This window comes from Mustela nigripes, chromosome 1 (assembly GCF_022355385.1).
Source record: "Mustela nigripes isolate SB6536 chromosome 1, MUSNIG.SB6536, whole genome shotgun sequence".
Classification (NCBI taxonomy): Eukaryota; Metazoa; Chordata; class Mammalia; order Carnivora; family Mustelidae; genus Mustela; species Mustela nigripes.
In genome coordinates, this window is record NC_081557.1 from 46,501,074 (window position 1) to 46,522,397 (window position 21,324).

Sequence of the window (21,324 nt, forward strand, 5' to 3'; positions counted from 1 at the left end):
GAATACTGTTATGCTAAAAATAAATAAAAAATAAATTTAAAAAATTTGTTAAGGTGATTTTATAGTTCAAAACAGGCTCTATCCTGGTGAGTGTTCCTTGCAAACTTTGCAAGCATGAGAATGATTTGTATTCTTCTGTTTTTGGATAGAGCAGTCTATAGAGGTTGATGATACCTGGTTGATCAATGATGTCATTTAGTTCAACTGTATCCTTACTGATTTTTCTGCCTACAGCAACTGTCAATTTCTGATAAAGGTATGTTGAATTCTCCAAATATAGTAGCGGATTTATCTATTTCTCCTTGGAATTCTATCAGTTTTTGCATCATGTATTTTGATATTCTGTTTTTAGCTACATACATGTTAAAGAATATTATTGTGGTTTTAATTAAAAATTTTATATAATTATATTTTCTCTCTTTCTTGGCATATCAGTTGTACTTCTTTTTATTTTATTTTATTTTTTTTTTACTTTTTTTAGTCACTGCCCTAGAGTTTGCAGTATACATTTAAACTAATCCAAGTCTACTTTCAAATAACACTATACCACCATGAGAGTAACTTTTAATAACAAATTAACCCTAATACCTCCCTTCTGTCCTTTGTATATTGCTGGTATTCATTTTGCTTATACATGTACATGGACATACATTTATCTAACAGGTAAACATTTATTCAAAATAATTATAGCAACTGTGTGTAAATGTATGTTTATATATAATGTTCATATAATTATTTTGAACAATCAATACTTTAGATAAATTACAAACAAGAAAACTAAAAGATTTTATTTTACTTTCACTTATTTTGTCCTTAATACTCTTCCTTTCCTTAAGCAGATTTGGATGTTTGACCTATATCATTTTCCTTCTCTCTAAGAATTTGCTTAACATTTCTTTCAAGCTGGTGTACTTATACCAAATTATCTCAATTTTTGTGTGTTTGAGAATTTTTTTATTTCTCCTTCATTTTTGAAGAATTATCTTTCAGGGTACAGAATTATCTTTTTTATCCCAACTCCTAACACTTTAATTTCACTCCAGTTTTCTTGCTTGTATGGTTTCTGATGACAAATTATATGTAATTTTTATATTCGTTTCTTGATAACCAACGTGTTGTTGTTGTTGTTTTTTAAACTCTGGTTTCTTTAAGGATTTTTTTCCCCCCATCATTGACATTTTGCTGTTTGGAGATGATATGCCAAGATCTGAAATTCCTTAATAAGTACTTTGGTGTCTGGCATTAATCTGAGAAAATTCTCCATCAGTATAACTTCAAATATTTCTTTTGTTACCATCTCTCCTTTTTCTCCTTCTGATATTCCCCCCATTACTCATATGTTCCATAGTGTGTTGTTATTAGTTGTCCTACAGTCCTTAGACATTGCTTGCTTGCTTGCTTTTTTTGTTTGTTTGTTTCTTTTTCGTTTCTTTTCTTTTTTCTTTTTTTTTTTTTTTTTTTAGTCTTATTTCTCTTTGCCTCTCATTTTGGGAAGTCTCTATTGAGGTATTCTCGTGATTAGAGATTCTTTCTTTAGTATGTCCAATATACTAGTTAATAATCCCCTCAAAGTCTTTCTTCATTTCTGTTACTTTTTTGAACCTTAGCATTTCTTTTTGGTTTTTCTTAGGATTTCCATCTGTCTACTTACATGGGCCATGTGTTCTTGCATGATGTGTGTTTTATCCAATAGAGTCCTTAGTATATTAATAATAGTTTTTAAAAGTCATGGTCTAGGAATTCCAACATCCTTGCCATGTCTAAGTTTGGTTCCAGCTTTGGCTCTTTCTCTTCAAATTGTGTTTTTTGCCTTTTAGTATGTCTTGTAATTTCTTCCTGACACAATGTCCTGGGTTTGAAAACTGCCACAAATAGTCCTTTAGTAATGTGGCAGTAAGATGTAGGGAGAGGGAGGATTGCTCATTGTTCCATGATTAACTCTCAGTCCTTTAGTAAACTTTTACATCTGAGCTATAAATTTCCTGTGTTATACCCAATTTCCCCTTCATTCCTCTTAGGAGGAACCAGATGTCTAGGGTGGACTGAAGTTGGCTTTTTCCCTTTTCCCACCTGGAAGGCTAGAGCCAGCCAGAATTGAGTATTTCCTTTCCTCCAGACCAGTTAGACTCTGATAAAACCTTACCAGGTTAGGGTTTGGCTAACTAGTTTTTTCTAAATGCAGACCTTGGAGGGAGACAAACCATAAGTGACTCTTAATCTCACAAAACAAACTGAGGGTTGCTGGGGGGTAGGGGGGTTGGGAGAAGGGGGTGGGATTATGGACATTGGGGAGGGTATGTGCTTTGGTGAGTGCTGTGAAGTGTGTAAACCTGGTGATTCACAGACCTGTACCCCTGGGGATAAAAATATATCTTTATAAAAAATTAAAAAATTAAAAAAAAAGAAGAACAGAATGCTCTGATGTATTTCCAAATGGTTCACTTTCCCCTGCCCCTGCCGAATGAGAGAATTTTCTTTTATACCACTGTGAGGACCTGATGAGTTCCTGTATGTAAAACTTATGAAAGAGTGGGGACCAATCAATGAATGGGTTCCCCTGGAGTTTATCTCTCAGGTTTGCCCACACTAAGCCTCTAGCACCTTGTCAACTGTGGTTTGTATTTTCTTATCCTGGCACTGCTTCCCATGGAGATTTCTGCTCAAATAAATTGTATTCTTCTGTCTTAACTTACTGGTTTCTTCAGCTTCAGAAGCAGCAGTTTGCCCTGTGATCTTGCTTCTCTTATGGGCCCAAGAACAGTTGCTGACTTTTCAGTTGGTTCCACATTTTACTTGTTGTTAGGGTGCAGTGTAAACTTCCAGTGTCTCACATGCTAGACTGGAAAAATGAAGTCTGAATTCTGGTTTTTGTTGTTGTTGCTGTTGTTTTAAGATTTTATTTATATATTTGACAGAGAGAGAGAGAGATCACAAGTAGGCAGAGAGAAAGGGGGAAGCAGGCTCCCTGCTGAGCAGAGAGCCTGATGTGGGGCTCAATTTGGGGCTCAATCCCAGGACCCTGAGACTGTGACCTGAGCCGAAGGCAGAGGCCTAACCCACTAAGCCACCTAGGTGCTCCTGGATTCTGTTGTTTTAATCCATCCTGCCACTCTTTGCTTTGACTGGGGATTTTTAAACATTTACATTTAAAATAATTGTTCATAAGGAAAGATTTACTATTATCATCTTACTGTTTTCTGTATGTCTTATAATATTTTTGTCCCTCCTTTCCTCTCTTACTGCCTGCCTTTGCATTTTTTTAATTTTTTCAATGACATTTCTTGATTCCTTAACATTTTTTGTGAATATTTGACAAATATTTTCTTTATGATTGCCAGAGGGATTATATATAACTTCCTAAAGTTATAACAATGTATTTGAAACTGATAACAACTAGACTGCAATTGCATACAAAAGTTCTACTCCTCCCTTTTGAGCTTCACCATCCATACTCTGTGTTATTAATGTTACAAAGTACATCCTTTGTGGGAGGCTAAGATAAGGCTTGAGACGAGAACCAAACCAGGCCCTGACTTGTGCCTCCTTTAAAGGCTGAATAGCCGAACAAAAGGCTTAGATCGATGAAGTCGCGTAGCACTGAGAAACGGTCTGTGCTATGTGTTGTGCGCTCACCTATGTGACTTTCCACACGTTTGCCTGTCAGATAGAGATGATTTGGTCGGGGTCACGAATTCTTGGCTGGTCCTTGCTGTCCTTGCACAGGCTATAAGCTACACCATTGTAAGATTGTGCTATGCTTACGTAAACTATGTCTTGAGTGGCCTTGAAGTCAGTACATCTGGTGATAGAGGGTCTGCTATTGGTGCTTGAGAAATAGATAATGGGAAAGCTTGAAGGGTTTTCTGTGCATGTTGCAAACTCTTTCGTAATCAGTTAAAAATAGATACTTTTTTGTAGTTGTTTCTGTTAGCTGTATAATTATTCACAGCCTTGAATAAAATTGGCACTATTGGACACCCTCCTTGGTGCTCCTCCTGCCCCCATTTCTTTGTCTCTTAATTTTTCTTTTTTTTTTTAAAGATTTTATTTATTTATTTATTTGAGAGAGAGACAGTGAGAGAGAGAGAGCATGAGTGAGGAGAAGGTCAGAGGGAGAAGCAGACTCCTCATGGAGCTGGGAGCCCGATGCAGGACTCGATCCCAAGACTCCAGGATCATGACCTGAGCCAAAGGCAGTCGTCCAACCAACTGAGACACCCAGTGTCCCTGTCTCTTAATTTCTTTTCACCATCCTCTTACCCTCACGTTCCTGGTCGATTTGTTGCGCCAGCCGCAACAATCTTTATATGTCCTATACCTATTAACTTAGATTTATAATTCTGTTTGTGCTTCTGTCCTCCTTATCCTGTAGCAGAATAAAAAGTAGAGTTATGAACCAAAATTGTGATTATACAGGTTTTTATATCTGTGTGTGCTTTATCTTTACTGAAGAACTTTATATTTTTGTATAGTTTTGAGTTACTCTCTAACTTCCTTGAATTTCAACATAAAAGACTCCCTTTCAGAGAATGTCTAGAGATAATGAACTCTCTCAGTTTTTGTGTATCTGGAAATGTCCTAATTTTTCCTTTATTTTTGAAAGGCAGTTTTGCTAGATAAGGAATTCTTGATTATTTTTTTAAATAATTTAAACATACCATCCCCCTCTTCTGGCCTGCAAAGTTTATGTCTCAAGTTGACATTGGGATGAAGTTGATGTATACAAGGAATAAAGAATGTGTTCTGTATTTTTTCAGTTTCCTTCAGGTCCTATTATGTGATTGATAAATTATACCAAAATACTAAGAGATGGCTTCATCTGTAACTATCCCTGAAAATAGGAAGATAATCAAACCTTTTACCAAAGCACTAATACTGCCCCTCTCCTACTGATTCCATAAGGACCTGGTTGTGTCAGATGTTATCCCTGCTTATCCTCTGAGATTACCATGTTGAAACTGCTATATATAGAAACTGCATGTTTAGGTTGCTTCTTTGTTCTGAATCAGTTTCTTCATGAACTAATTAAGGTTATGAAACAAGAAATGGATGGAGAGAAAGATATAATCTGAATGATCTAAGGAAAACTTTCAAGGACATGGGATTTTCTTAAACTCTTTTTACTTTCTGAATGTCCTGGAGTCAAGAGGGAATATGTAATTCTTTGAAATTGAGAGAATGCACATTTCATTATTTATGGATAAAATGAAGAAAAAAATTCTAGGAAGCAAAGATCTTTTTAAAGATATTATTAAGTGAGGATTATATCTTATTTTGACCATATTTCATATTATATGAATCTATTGGAGGAACAAAATAAGGCTACTTCATGATCTCCATATTCAATGTCAGGTTGGCATATTCAGGGAGATGACACCATAGACGTTGTATTATGTGTGTTTGTACAAAAAAAAAAAAAAAAATAGAAACCAGCGTGTGTGTATCTGTGAGTGTGTGTACTTTCCAGTTCTGTTTTTGCAATGCTCTGTATTGTATCTGTAACCCCAACATGTACTTAGCACTTAAGTGATAGCCACTCCATTAGTCTAGATTATAACATTTCCTATTGGTTATGTGCTTACACATGAATGTTGGGGACTTTTGTTTACTCACAGAATTTTATTTCACTTTAATCTCTTTGTAAACTTTGAGTTCCAGCTACACTAGATTTATTTCATTACATCATGATTGTCCTTCACGTGGAACTTTGCTTATGCTCCTTTCCTTTTCCTTTGTTTATGTGTGTGTGCATATGGGTGCAGATAGGTAGATATGCATTATTTATATCTATACCTAAATATCTCTATTCAGAACCCAGGGGAAAAACTCATGCAATCTTCACATTCTAGCCTAAGTAGAAGACTTTTCTTAACTCACTAAACTTAATTTGATCCCTTGCTGTCATTTCTGTATAACTCATCCTTCCCTCTCCTTTGGGAAAAAATATTTGCCTTATATATTACCTGTTTAATTTTATAGTGTAATTACTTGTTAAAAGCTAAATCGTGGGCAGGAGGGAAAGCCATAGTTGTGTTCTTCAAGTGTTTTTCACTATAGTAAAGCTAGGTTCTAGTTAATGTAAAAGCCTAAAAACTATATATATATGGAATCTAAGTTTTGGCATGATTCAGGAAAGCCTATATAGCGATAACTCTGTATAATTTATTAGTTCATATTGCATTTATGAGAATTTGTTTGAGATATAAGGAGAGCAAATTTTCTTTAAAAAACTGATGACAACATAACTACATACATACTAAGTATTGCCTTAATAGGCGATAAGAAAAGCAGAAAACTTGTAAGCAAGGGTTACTCTACAACTAGAGCATTTGTAGTGACTTAAAAGTTAGTTCTTTTCTTCAACTCTCCCAGCTCCTGCCTCATGCTCAACCCCTTTATCCCAGGGCTTCTTTGCCACGGAGGTTTGACTATATGTTGGAACTATAGGAAGACTTATAGAGAAACCCACTGCAGTCAGTAACTGGTACCTAAAGCATCATTAGGTAAATATACCAGTCCAATAAATAAACTGTTGTGCATGTTTGGAAATTCGGGTTTCTGGATCAATAAATGAAGGAGCACAATTAGTATACAGCTGTGCAGTGAAATAATATAAATCTGAAAAAAAAGTGGATGCAGCCATCAAAAGAAATGAAATCTTGCCATTTGCAACAACGTGGATGGAACTAGAGCGTATCATGCTTAGCGAAATAAGTCAAGCAGAGAAAGACAACTATCATATGATCTCCCTGATATGAGGAAGTGGTGATACAACATGGAGGCTTAAGTGGGTAGAAGAAGAATAAATGAAACAAGATGGGATTGGGAGGGAGACAAACCATAAGTGACTCTTAATCTCACAAAACAAACTGAGGGTTGCCGGGGGGAGGGGGTTTGGGAGAAGGGGGTGGGATTATGGACATTGGGGAGGGTATGTGATTTGGTGAGTGCTGTGAAGTGTGTAAACCTGTTGATTCACAGACCTGTACCCCTGGGGATAAAAATATATGTTTATCAAAAATAAAAAATTAAAAAAAAAAAAAAAAAAAAAAAAGGTAGTGAGGGGTTAATGTTAAGAAATACCTTATCTTTACAAACAGATATCTGCTGGTTCAACAAAACATAATATGTGCCTACTTAAGTAATGCATGATAGCAAGAAATAGGCAAAAAGAAAAAAGTAACATCATTGATAAATTTGACAGATTAGTAACATATGCAGAGTGACAAATGAAAGGCTAAAGACAGAAATTGAGTTGATTCTACTTCAAAAATTGTGCCAAAGTCTTCAATATTGTGTCCAGAGATGGACAAAGACCATTTATTTCTATTCCTCACATGAATGGCAGAATGGACTATAAGGGTCCTTTCAATAACTCCTAGATATTTTCACAAGGTCTCTGCTAGATCTCTTCCAGTTATGGAAAACTCACTGACCTGAGGGAAATACTGAATGAGATCTTAAGGAAGAAACTCAGTAACCTCTCAGTAAATATTTGTTGAACTAAGTACAGGTGTGACTAAAGATGGAATCTTTCATTGCAAATGAATGGACAAGGTAACATATAGGTCCCTAATATAGTAAGTATTACCTTTCTATACTTCTGTCGTTTGGTATGTTATTACCAATTTTAGCATTATTATCCTACTGAATTTAAATACACGTGATTATGACTTGAATTGTTTTTAGCAACAAATCATTAAGGGTCTTCTTGAACTGAACCTCCATGTTTTTAGCATCTGGTTGTGCTGCTTCCTCTTCAGAAGTAGTGACAAAAAGCAAAGGGAAAAGCAACATGCCTCCTCTCAACACTTCTCGTCCCTCTCCTGTCACCTTCCTGTTGATGGGCATTCCGGGACTAGAGCACCTGCATGTCTGGATTGGAATTCCCTTCTGCTCCATGTATGTGGTGGCTGTGGTGGGGAATGTGACCATCCTGGCCGTGGTGAGGGCAGAGCGAAGCCTCCATGAGCCTATGTTCCTCTTTCTCTGCATGCTCTCCATCACCGACCTGGTCCTCTCCACATCCACCCTGCCCCGAATGCTCTGTCTCTTCTGGCTTGGAGCCCATGACATTGCCTTTGATGCCTGCCTGACCCAAATGTTCTTCATTCACAGTTTTACTGCTATGGAATCAGGCTTTTTCCTGGCCATGGCCTTTGACCGTTATGTGGCCATTTGTCATCCACTGCGTCATACCACAATTCTCACTCATGCTCGCATCACCATAATGGGTATGATTGTGGTGATTCGGGGAATAGCTTTCTTTTCTCCACATCCCATCCTGCTCAAACAGCTGCCCTACTGCAGAACACGAATCATTGCCCATACCTACTGTGAGTTCATGGCTGTGGTGAAGCTGGCGTGTATGGACATAAGGGCCACCAAGAGTTATAGCCTCAGTATGGCTTCTATCATTGGCTCGTGCGATGCCATTCTCATTGCTGTATCCTATGCCTTCATCCTCCACTCTGTATTCCGCCTGCCATCCCGAGAAGCTGGCTTTAAAGCTTTGGGCACATGTGGATCACATGTCTGTGTTATTCTTGTGTTCTATTCCACAGCTGGTTTTTCCATTTTCACTCACCGTTTTGGGAAGAATGTGCCTGCACATATCCATATTTTTATTGCAAATATGTACCTTTTGGTGCCCCCTTTCCTCAACCCCATTGTGTATGGAGTAAGGACCAAGAAAATACGGGAGCGGGTTCTTAGGACATTAATGGTCAAAGTTGCTTGATTTTAGTCGGATTGACAAAATGAATGAAATAAAAGAGACGATATGAGTAAGATAACTTGCTGCTCTTACTCCTGCAAGTTGAATTGCATCTACTGCCCGAAAGTTCTCTTGCTTACTACATGTCTGTGAATTCCAAAAATTCTAATCTAACAAGTTATTTCAGCTTAGTCATTTATTAAATATTGAAGGAAAATTGTTAATCTCCTTTTATCTGTATGTATGTCTTTTGGAGGATAATTAAAAATAGAGAGAGTGTACAATATAAAGAGAAAAAGAAGAGAAAAAGACATACATCATAAACAAAATAAGATATCTCTAGAGAACTAAATGATGGATACTATCCTACTCTTGCTTATGGAACAGCTTAGGGTACAACTGAAAGAAGCTTCCACTGCTGTTTCTCTTTGTAATATATATTTGTATGTTGGTAATAAAGAAAAAGCCATGAAGATCAATCTATCATCTATGTGTCTATCTATCTAATATTACCATTCATGTTTTTAAGCATTAAGGTGGAATGTAACTAAAGGGTGTTTACTGGTGCCTTTTTTATTATTGTGGTAAAATACCATAGCTAATAATTATTATTTTAACCACTTTTAATTGTCCAGTCCAGTGATTCATGCATTCACATTGTTGTGCAATCATCACCACCAACCTTCTTCAGAGATTTTTTTTTATCTTCCCCATCTGGAATTCTATGCCTTAACATTAATTCCCATATTCCCTACATCCTCTGACAACTACTAGTATTCTTGCCTTCTCTGTGAATTTGGTTACTCTAGGTACTTCATCCAAGTGGAATCATAACTGTATTTGCCCTTTTGTGATGGCTTATTTCATTCAGCATAAAATCTTCAAGGCTCATTCATGTTGTAGAATGCATCAGAATTTCCTTCCTTTTTAATGTTGAATAATATTCCTGTATATTATAGTGGACTATAGTTACACAGAGAAAACATATATAGATTAGATGTAGATTCCTATCTATCATCCATCTATCTATCATCTATCATCTACCTATCTTACATTTTATTTATCCATTTATCTGTGGATGGATATTTTGCTTCTACCTTTTGGTTATTATGAATATTGTTGCTATGAATATAGTTGTATAAATATCTATTCGAGTCCCTATTTTAATTTATTTGGGATATATATCTAGAAGTCAAATTGCTGTATCATATGGTAATTCTTTGTTTTCATTTGTAAGGAATTATCATGCCTTTTTCTACAGCATCTGTATCATTTTACATTCCCACTAGCAATGCACAAGTGTTCCAATGTTTTCATATCCACATCAACTGCTGTTTCTTTTTTTATTTTATTTTTTAAAGTAATAGCTATCCTAATAAATGTGAAGTAATGTTTCATTGTGTTTTTTTTATTTTCATTTCCCTAAAAATTATTTATGTTGAACATCTTTTCATGTGTTTATTTGCCATTTGTACACACTCTTTGCAAAAATGTTTATTCAGGTCATTTGCTCATTTTCTGATCCAGTCATTTGTTGTTATTGTCATTGCTGTTGAGTTTTAAAAGTTCTTTATGTATCCTGGCTATTAATTTCTTATCAGATGTATGATTTTCAAGTATCCTCTCCCATTCTGTGGGTTGCCTCCTTTTTACTCTGTTGATAGTGTCCTTTGATGCACTAAACTATTTTTTCTGTCATTTTTAATTAAATAATAATCAATATACAGTGTAATATCAGTTTCAGGTGTACAATATAGTGATTCAACCCTTACCTATATCACCTGGAACTCATCACAGCAGGTATACTCCTTAATCTGCATCACCTGTATCACCCATGCCCCCATCCACCTCTCCTTTGGCAACCACCAGTTTGTTCTCCATATTTAAGCACAGAAGTTTTAATTTCAATGAAATCTAGCTTTTTTTTTTTTTTTTTACTTCTTTTGCTTATGCTTTGGTGTCATATCCAAGATATCGTCAAATACAATGTCATGAAGTCTTTCTTTTATTTTTTTCCTTAAGAATTTGATAGCTTTAGCTCTCCTGTTTAGGTGTATGATCTATTTTTACTAATCTTTTATATGCTGTGAGTCCAACTTCATTCTATTTTATGTGGATCTGTAGTTTTTCATCACCATTTGTTGAAAAAAAATATTCTTTCCCCATTGAATGATCTTGTAGAAATTACCTGACCATATGTGTGAGAGTTTAATTGGGAACTCTCCTTTTTATTACATAGATCATATGTCTAACTTTAGGCCAGTAACATACTTGTTTAATGACTGTCACTTTGGAGTAAGTTCTGGAATCAGGAAGTATGAGACCTGAACTTTGTTTTTATTTTTCAAAAAAAAATTTTTTTGGCTATTTTGTGTTCCTTGAAATTTTGTATGAATTTTACATTGGATTTTTCCGTTCAAAAAATGCCAGCTTGACTTTGATAGGGATTGCATTGAATTTATAGATCACTTTGGGTAGTATTAACATATTAACAATATTATGTCTCCCAATCCACGGGTATGGGATAATTTTCCATTTATTTGTGTCTTCGTTAATATCTTTCAACAATGTTTTATATTTTTTACTGTGCAAGTATTTGTCTCTTTGCTTAAATCATTCCTATTTTATTCTTCTTGATATTATTATAAATGGAATTATTTAGATAATTTCCTTTTTATATTGTTCATTATTGGTGTATAAAAATACAATTTTTGATTTTTGCATGTTTCTTATCTTTGAGATTTGATTGAGCTATGAGATATAATTTGTATTTCTTATACAAATTTTTTTTAAAGAACTATGGGAAGCCATACCAACTTTAGGTCTGTGAAACAGAGAGAAGAATCAGGAGTTCAATCATATCTCAAAAATATGAGTCTCTCAGTGGAAGCTTAAACCATGGAAGTCCCCTCTGGCAGGATCTGGAGTCCTGGAGCAAATGGCAGTTAAAAAGAGTAAGAAATAGGGAGAAATAAACTAGGTTTTTCCTTATTTTTCCCTAATATTTTCCCACCAGTGCCCCCACTGAACAAACCCAGCATAAATACAGATCATCTGTGATCCTGGAAAATATAGTCTATAATGTTCATCACTCCTGAAATACAGAAATAGAATAGGAGGATGAGAAGGGCATATCTGTAAGGAAAACATACCCATTATTTGCATAATGCACTAACCAAAATGTAATTAATGATTCTTTTGTAGAGGGGGATAATGAATATTCTGTACTTGATCAAACAAGTAAAGTTCATGGGTGATTCAAGAATAGGAACATGACTAGAAAATATCCTAGAGCTTCAGTTGTTTTTCAGAACTAATTAAGATTCAGGTAAGTAACTTTAGAATATCTGGAGATATATGGGAATGTTAATTTTGACACCCTAATTAATTCATAAACATGCACCTTTCTGGAATCCTCCACTCCTTCTAGCTCTCATCACATACAATGTAAGAAGACATTAATTTACAACCTCTGAATGTGCTTAGGCCCCGGGGGTATAATAAATCAAGCATCTCAAGAGACTTGGGAGTCCAGAGGCCATCTCCTTTTTGTTTCTAAGCTAAGAGCTTAGGTGGTGAGGACACTACTAGATTGATTCCCTTCAAGAGACTAAATTGTGCCTGGAGAGACTGGGAGAGACTAGTGAAATTGTTTACAATCAGATAGCATTCTCATGAGTGGCGATAGGCAGGATATTCCTGGCAGGCCTCTAGTCCCCCAAGAAAAGAGGTATAATGGCTCTTGCAGTTATAGCCAGTATTAAGCTGACCCTCAGGGTGAGCAATGAGACCATCTCATAGTAAAGGTAAGATAACCAGGATATAGGGTGAGAAATTGTAGTTGAGTTGGGATGGGAAAATTCAGGGCTTGCATGAGAAGGGAATTATGGAGACTATGATGGGGGCTCTAGATCCAGTCTTAAGTAATGAAGACAGCACCTATGGTTCTCTGAAAGATGCTTAAACTTCTTAACAAAAAATAAGGTAGAAGATGAACTCAATATTTAAGATGATCTGAAACCTCTGTTCATAACTATTAATTCACTCAGGATTTAGTACTGAGCCACATTTGTCAAAACCTTTAAAAAAAAAATCACACTGAGTTTCATTCTGAGTGAAAGGATACCTCAAGGTACATAAGATCACCATATACGAATATTTGAACCAAAATAATGATTTATCAATTTTGTATTGCTAGAATACCTTTCCAAAATAATTGCTCACAGATTTTAAGGCACTCTATCTGGCAAGCTGATATGTGGGAGCCAAGAGTTGCATTTAAAAGTTAGCTTCAGAAATCAGACCTGTAAACGCAGACAACAAACTGAGGGTTGCTAGAAAGAAGGGGGTGGGAGATAGAAAAAAATGGGTAAAGGGGAGTGAGAGAGAGATAGAGGCCTTCCATATGTAATGAATTAAGTCTCAGGAATAAAAGGCACAATATAGGGCATACGGGGCAGGCGGGAGGGGAGTTTGCTTTGGAAACAAAAGTCAGTGTGAAGTATATTGTGTTATTGATGAATGTATTACTCACTCACTTTCTGGAAAATTTGATTGATCTTTTACAAAAAACATACAAATATCTGGTAATCTGAACACTCATACTTTTCAGACTTAGTCATGTTCTCTATAGTCCTTTGCTAAATATTTTCTTATCATTCAGTTGAACTCATTTTATGAAGATAAGTGTCCTTCATTTATTAGCTCAATGAATCATCTTTAAAAATAGGACCAGTTTTGTTCATACCTCTTCATTCTGCTTTTTTAGATCGCTTCCCTAATTGTTCTATAGTATTTCCCAAGTCACCTTTTCCTTATATCTGTAAGTTCTATCATTGGAAGGGGAATAAGAGAGTTAAAATATCACAAATCACTGATCTCATTCATGATGGTGGTACTTACACTTTTTTGCTTTTCTCAAACAGTAGAAAATTATATCTTCATTCTTAGCAATGTATCAACTACTACTTCTGGAATACCTCTGAAATGCATCTGGCTATCTGAGCAACACTTTCTGAAAAAAAAAAAAAAAAGTCAAGGAGATAGAATAGATAGATAGGTAGATAATAGCTAGCTAACTAGCTAGATAGGTGATTTTCTAATGATTTTTCTTACCCTCCAAAACATAGTCCCATGTATTTGACGCCTTTCAAGATTATATTACAGAAGGATTAATTCAATAGCCAGCATCCATTCTGGCCTAGAATAATGAAAAAAAAAAAAAACCTGGTATTCATATATTTATAATTTTTGTGATTTTTTAAAATTTGAACAGGGCCATGGAATATCTACTGTTTGCATAATGTTAAATTATAACAGGACCAATCTTCACCCTTCCACCTTCCTACTACTTGGCATCCCAGGATTGGAGACTGTCCACGTATGGATTTCTATCCCTTTTTGTCTCGTCTACATAGTGTCACTAATGGGAAATGTTGCCCTTCTATTCATTGTCAAGACAGACCACAAACTGCATCAACCTATGTACCTCTTTCTATGTATGCTGTCCGTGGCTGATTTGATGCTTACTTCTTCTACGCTTCCCAAGATTCTCAGCCTCTTCTGGTTCAATTACAGAGAGATCTACTTTGAAGCCTGCCTCACTCAAATGTATCTTATTCATTCTCTGTCTACTATGGAATCTGGGTTTATTTTGGCCATGGCTTTTGACCGCTACATAGCCATCTGCCATCCATTAAGACATTCCACTATCCTAACACCTGCAGTGATTGTAGGCTTGGGTTTGGGCATTGTCTTCAGAGGAACTATACTCCTCAGTCCACACCCCTTTCTACTGAGGTGGCTTTCCTACTGCCGAACTAATGTCATCCCCCATACCTACTGTGAGTTTATGGCCCTGATAAAGCTGGTTTGCACTGAGACCAAGATTCGTAGAGCCTACAGCCTAATTGTGGCATTCCTGACAGGGGGACTGGATTTCATATTGATCATCTGTTCTTATGTCCTTATTCTTCTCACTGTCTTTAATCTCCCATCCAAAGCTGCCCGCCTCAAGACCTTAAGCACATGTGTCTCCCATGTATGGGTCATCTTAGTGTTTTATACACCAGCCTTTTTCTCTTTTCTCACTCATAGGTTTGGCCACCACATTGCTCCACATATCCATATTTTTATAGCCAATATATATCTTCTTATTCCACCCATGATGAACCCTATTATTTATGGTGTGAAAACCAAGAGAATCAGGGAGAGATTCTTTAAATTCTTAACAATCAAATGTATTTAAAATCATATCTTATTGCTTGGAAGATTATCCCTTTGCTTTCTTCTTTCAAAAGTTTGACACTGGTTAAGAATATCTTGATTTCAACCTACTTGAAATTTGCTGAGCTTCCTGTATATGAGGATTAAAGTTTTTTTTTTTTAAGCAATTTTTGAAAAATTTCAGCCAATATTTCTTCAAATGTTATTTCTGTCTCTCTTGTCATTTTCAGTTTTCTTTTGTAAGTATGCTGCTATTTTTTGTTAGTATCCTGAAAGTTTTTGAGACTTTGTTTTTCTGAATTCTTTTTTTTTTTTTTTTTTTTTTTTGTTTTTTTAGTTGGGTAGTCTCAATTGGCCTTTCTTCACGTTTGCTTATTCATTTTTTTCTACAAGTTCATATATGCTTTTGAGCACCAGGAGTGAATTTTAAATTTCATTTATTATATTTTTTCCATTATATTTGGTTCTTTTTTAAAATTCCTATCTCTTTATTTATATTTTTTATTTGGTGACACATAATTCTCAAACTTTTTTTTTTTCTGCTTTAGACTTGGTTTCTTTTAGTTCATAGAACTTATTCATAATAGCTGATATAAAGTCCTTGATTAGAAAGCAAATTTTTATTTTGAGTGTATTTTTTTTAATCTTGTGCATGTACTATGCACACAGGTATATGGTTTTCTAGATTATTAGGACTATGTTGGAACTTTTCAAACTCTCTGATTGGCATCTTATTCTATGTTTTTTGCTTATTTGTTTGTTTAAGTTTTATGGTCTTTTGTTAGCCCAATCAGTAAATTTGCCTTAAGATACTCCAATGGTAAACAATTGCCACTACAAATGTCTTTTGATATTCAGGGTGATTTCTGAGTCATGTCAAATTAAAAAAATTAAAAAAAAAAACTTTCGAATGGGGCATTTTAGTGAGCTTCTAGATGTGTCAAATAGTGACAGTTTATGTTGATGGTGAATTTTGGACTGCCATCCCAATTTTATCCCTCCTTTGGATACTAGGATGCTTATTTTCAAAGATATGGAATGAATTTGTAAAGATTTTAAATGCTTATATCTGTTAATTCTTGTACCTGTGTCATTTGTCTGGGTCATTTTCAGTTGATTCATTGTTCTCCTCACTTATCAACCTTTTTCTACTTTGTTTCATGACTGGTAAATCGGAACAAATGCCAAACATTATGTATTTTACCTTGCTGGATGCTATTTTTTTTTTTAATTTCTCTGTTTTCAAGCTTTATTCTGAGACTTGATTAGATTGCAAATTGGTTGATTTTGCCAGATTTTGTTTTTATACTATCCTATGCAAAAGCAGAGCATCTGGTACTCATTTTGCCTCAGTGCATGGTCTCCCTCTATCTTTCTATCACTATTGTGATATTGTGACATAAAGATTACTCTATAGATAAAGCTATCACAATAAATTATGAGAAATTCTTGTGTGGCTGCTCAAAAAGGGTTAGCTTCAAGTATTGCCCCATTTTTTTGTGTGTGGTTCTTCCTCCAATTTCAGTAGACTGGTTCACACATGTTTTGGGTAGATTAGCTAGAACTAATTAGTTTGTGCATGAACTAATCAGCATTAAAGTAAGTTCTTAATACAGTCCTTCTGAAGATCAAAATAGTTCCCTCTCTTTGCAGATTTCTTCTCTTTGGTATATTGGTTGATTGTTTCTAATTGTTTTATTCTCCCAAGAATCTCAGCTCCAGATCCTTAATTTAGGAATCATGCTGAACTCTGCCTGGGTTCTACCTTTCCCTAATGTGTTTTGATAGCTTTCCCTAGGCAGTAAGCTTGGGGATAACCTCAGTTGGTTCCCACCCCTCAGGTTCCATTGCCCCTCATTATCTGATGTCCAGTATCTTGAGTGCCTTGACTTCATTTATTTTATGGTATTTTAGTTCTTTCTTGCAGGTCCCTTTACCCCAATTTGTCCAGAAACAAATGTCCCCATATAATCCTTTAAATTCAAATTTAGAAAACCTAAGCTATCTAAACTCTTATATCTGAGTCTTCATTATACAAATTGTGAGACATTTTTCCATACTATTCATTGGTTGAGTAAACATACAGAGATACATGCATATACATACACACACAATGTATCTACACAGATTGTCATCAGAAACATCAGTTGAGAACATGCCTATCCTAAAGGATACAGAGTGAACTGTAGGTTTACTCTTTAAAGTGTTACCTTTTCCTTGTATTCTTTAAATGAGTTGCATTTTATCATGTTATTTTCCTCATATTATTAAGTGAAAATATGTCCTAAGGAAATAGAAAAGTCTGTGGGAACTATATTCCAATCTAAGAGACATGGAAAGGCCCACATACCGGAAGCAAATTCTCATTCTCCTTCCCCACTACTAAGTAGCAATTATGACCAGAGCTGCATCTCCCTTTTTTTCCCCAAATTTTTATTATAAATATTTTTAAACAAACAGAAAAGTTGAAAAAATCACACAAATACTTGTCATGTTTACTCAGTCCCTTGATTCTCCACTTAACATGTTATGTTTCATTTATCTCATATCTATCCTTCTGTTCATCCCCCTATCATTTGTCCATTCATCCTATTTGTTTTCTGATTCATCTTTCTCTTACTGACACCAAAACTTATTGAGATAATCTCAGTACGTAATTAATCATTTCAATTGGCTCTGATTATTCCATTTTAATTTGCTAATGAAATGACTACAAATGTGCCGTGATCTTTTAAACTGTGTATTTATGAAAGGGTGTATGTTACTGATGACAAAGAGAGTAGAATATTTGGGACCACTACATCAAAAACTAATGATGTACTCTATGTTGGCTAATTGAACATAATAATAAAATAAAATGAAGGGAAATAAATTATTCATATCTATTCTGTTTATTCTTTTGCCTATATACTCCAACATCCAAATAATAAGGCAAGTGTAATAAGTAACTGATGTTAATATATCTATATTGGATAGAAATAATTGATATAACATTACACCCTTGTTTTTGAGTGTTTAAGTGATATCTAGGGAAATCTGGGAGACTTTTAAAATTAGCTAGGAACAGGTTAATATTGTTATTTATTTAAATAATGAAATAGGGGTTGATACTATTCTAAACTTTATTCCCTACTATATTTTCTGTAACAGGTATCATTTAATAAGTAAATGTATAATTCTATTTTTAATGCAATTAATTTTTCCATATGAAAATAGCCTACTACGTGGAAGACTAATTGCCAGAAATCAGGCATAAAACAGTGATAAAATTTAGATGTTGCTCTCAGGAATCCAGCAATTTATTTGGAAGATAAATTTAAATATACATTGTATAGGGGGCACCTGGGTGGCTCAGTCACTTAAATGCCTTCAACTCAGTAATGATCCTGGGGTCCTGGGACGAGACCCCCATCAGGCTCCCTGCTCAGTGGGGAGCTTGCTTCTCCCTCTGCCCCTCCCCCTGCTCATGTTCTCTCTCACTGGTCCAATCTCTCAAATAAATAAATAAATATTAAAAAACATATATATATATATATTGTACATATATGTAAAATAGCATAAAAATTAGAACTACTTGAATGTGTGTTCTGTGAGTGCAAATGAGAAGCAAATAAACTAGGCTTTATCACCAGAGTTATTCAGAGATAGTTTCCTAGGAAGTTAATACTTACTTCAGTTAAAGTGGGTATGGGGATTTTCTTGATAAAGAGGAGTGTGTTCTGGGAGGGTTATGAGAGAGAATAACTCCTACAGAGAATCACAATAATTCTAGATAAGTTGCATATCTAACCAAAAAAAGGGATCTCTAATTTTTCTTCATAAACAGATCTGTCTATTAAACTTCACAAAAAATATGGCAGAGTGTTTTGCTTTTCAAAGATTATCTTCACATTTGGATATATTTGGACATATATATCTATACACACACTTATATACACACATATTTGTGTGTGTGTGTGTGTATAAGTGTGTGTGTGTTTGTGTGTGTGTGTGTGTGTGTGTGTGTGTGTGTGTGTGTATTTCCTACATTACCCTGAGGGGGGAAAAAAAAAAAAACAGGGACTTTAGTCTTTGAGAAAGGAAACTCAGGTCCTGGGATAAAATTCATTATATAGCATTATAATTTTTTCCCCTTCCATTCAAGTTGACATATAAAATCCCCCAATTCTAAATGTGTTCTCTGAGAAATCCTCAGTTGCTCTTCGTTTGATTTGGACAAATCATAAATCCTATGAGCTTTATGAAGATATCATAAACAACATACACATCATATGCAAATATCAATGGTATAGTTGATGGTCCAGGGAAGTTTGTAATCATAGACTGGTCAGAAAAGACTGATGATAAGAGAAGTGACAGAAAAGGGGACAAAGTGACTCATTATATGGTCTGTTTTGACTCATGTCTGGTATAATAGTTCCTTCATTAGTCATTAATGATTGCCAGTACTAATTTCACAGATTCTTTCCAAGGCCATTAATTAAAAAGAGTAACAGGGAATTTAATTACACTGCTTGACATTTTTACTTAGCTCTTCATGTTCATTTGGAAATGGAAATTCCAGGCCTAGTTTGAAAATCAACATTACAATAACAACAATAATAATAAATATAAAATGACTTTTTATTTGTTAAATAGTAAATAGCTTGGCTGGCTCCATTAGTTGATAGCCTTTGGCTCAGGTCATGAACCCAGCATCCTGGAATCCAGTCCCTCATCGGGCTCCTTGCTTGGCAGGGAGTCTGTTTCTCCCTCTGCCTGCTGCTCCCCCTGCTTGTGTTCTCTCTGTCTGACAAATAAGTAAAATAAAAAAAAATAAAAAAAAAGAACTTTACTGTTCAAAAATGTGGGGCTATATAAAGTTTAATCAACTTCATGCTGCGAAGACTGATGCTTTCCCTATGTAATCTGTAATGTTTAGTCCCACAAAAGTACAATTAAATAATCACCATTATTTCGCTAAGCATGATACGCTCTAGTTCCATCCACGTCGTTGCAAATGGCAAGATTTCATTTCTTTTGATGGCTGCATAGTATTCCATTGTGTATATATACCACATCTTCTTGATCCATTCATCTGTTGGTGGACATCTAGGTTCTTTCCATAGTTTGGCTATATGTTTATAAAAAATAAAAAATTAAAAAAAAAATAATCACCATTATGACCCTAATAACCCCGACTCTTTCATTATTGGTTCCCAAGGCTAGTCCTCTAGTGACTGCAAAATTCTCAAAGGCTGTCAACTCTCTGGTCAGTGAGACTCCTTTAGAAGAACAAAAAGAGATATTCTCATTCATGATCATTGACAGCCAACTCCATGGGGCATTAATTTTGCATAACCCTCCTGAAAAACCCAAAGGCACCAGCGCAAGATGTAGGAGGCAGCTGATTTGTCTTGCCACCATCTGAAAGCTGAGTACAACCCAGGTAAAAACCAGTCAAATAAAGAAACTGGACTGCATGATACAGGCATTTCTACTCCAGAGAAAAGCAGAGGAAGAATTAAAAATATTTAACAGAATGTATAGCAAATTTAGTGACCAATGAATGGACTCCAACTATAGGAGAAAAGCAGGGTCAGGAAGGTCTCCTGCTGTGCCAGTCTTTACCTCAGAAGCTAAACTGTAATTGTATCTAGAGGGTCTTCAATATAGTAAGGTGAGTAAAAGAAAGGTGGCACTTAGGGAATTTAAAATGGAAACCATTGACAAGAACATTTTATGGACTTACTGGTGCTTACAGCTGAACAAAATATTTTGGAAATTTAAGATACTTAAGAGCAAAAATGATGATAAATGATGTAGGCTAGATTCTGAAATAGTGCTTATTTTGTTGCTGTTATAGAAATGTGTCTGAGAGATGTAGCTGGATGCTTTGTTTGAACTTCATAAAGTGAGAGTAACAAAGATCAGTAAAGCTAAAAATCAAGGTTTAGTTTTTAAAATGAAAATCAAGGTTAAATGGTCCAAACTTTCATATTTGTCTTTGCATATCAATCTGATCACATTCACAGAAATTGATTTGTACTAGGTTCAGTAAGTTTTTAATCTAAAATAGCAATATACTTTTATAACGAGTTTTATGAAAAAACAAAATTCAAATGAAGAGAAAAAACAAGCTTAATAGAGCAAAAGATGTTTTGGAGACATAATCAGAGCAATAACTTTCTACTTTTCACTTGAAAATAAGCTTCTTTTGTACTTTTTTATTTGTTTAGTGAAAATATAATCAAAATAAGTACTTGGCATGTTTCCAGCAATTACTAGGTGTTGTTTATGCAGTGGAGAATAAATGAGATATGGAGTAAAATGTCACAACTTTAAGTTCTATTCTTTCTTTCCCTAGGTTTCTGTTCTTTCTTCTGAAATCCTACTCTTTCAAG

General features: G+C 35.0%; 2 protein-coding genes across 2 annotated transcripts; both read left to right on the top strand.

The window, feature by feature from the left end:
• The first annotated feature begins 7,795 nt into the window (after nucleotides 1–7,795).
• LOC132011624 (olfactory receptor 52D1-like) lies at nucleotides 7,796–8,740 on the top strand. Its single transcript, XM_059390463.1, has one exon. The coding sequence runs from the start codon at nucleotides 7,796–7,798 to the stop codon at nucleotides 8,738–8,740; it is 945 nt and encodes a 314-aa protein (XP_059246446.1).
• A 5,278-nt stretch (nucleotides 8,741–14,018) lies between these two features.
• On the top strand, nucleotides 14,019–14,963 carry LOC132011630 (olfactory receptor 52K2-like). The gene has a single exon (XM_059390476.1). It carries the CDS (start codon nucleotides 14,019–14,021, stop codon nucleotides 14,961–14,963), a length of 945 nt encoding a protein of 314 aa, XP_059246459.1.
• Nucleotides 14,964–21,324: the final 6,361 nt, after the last annotated feature.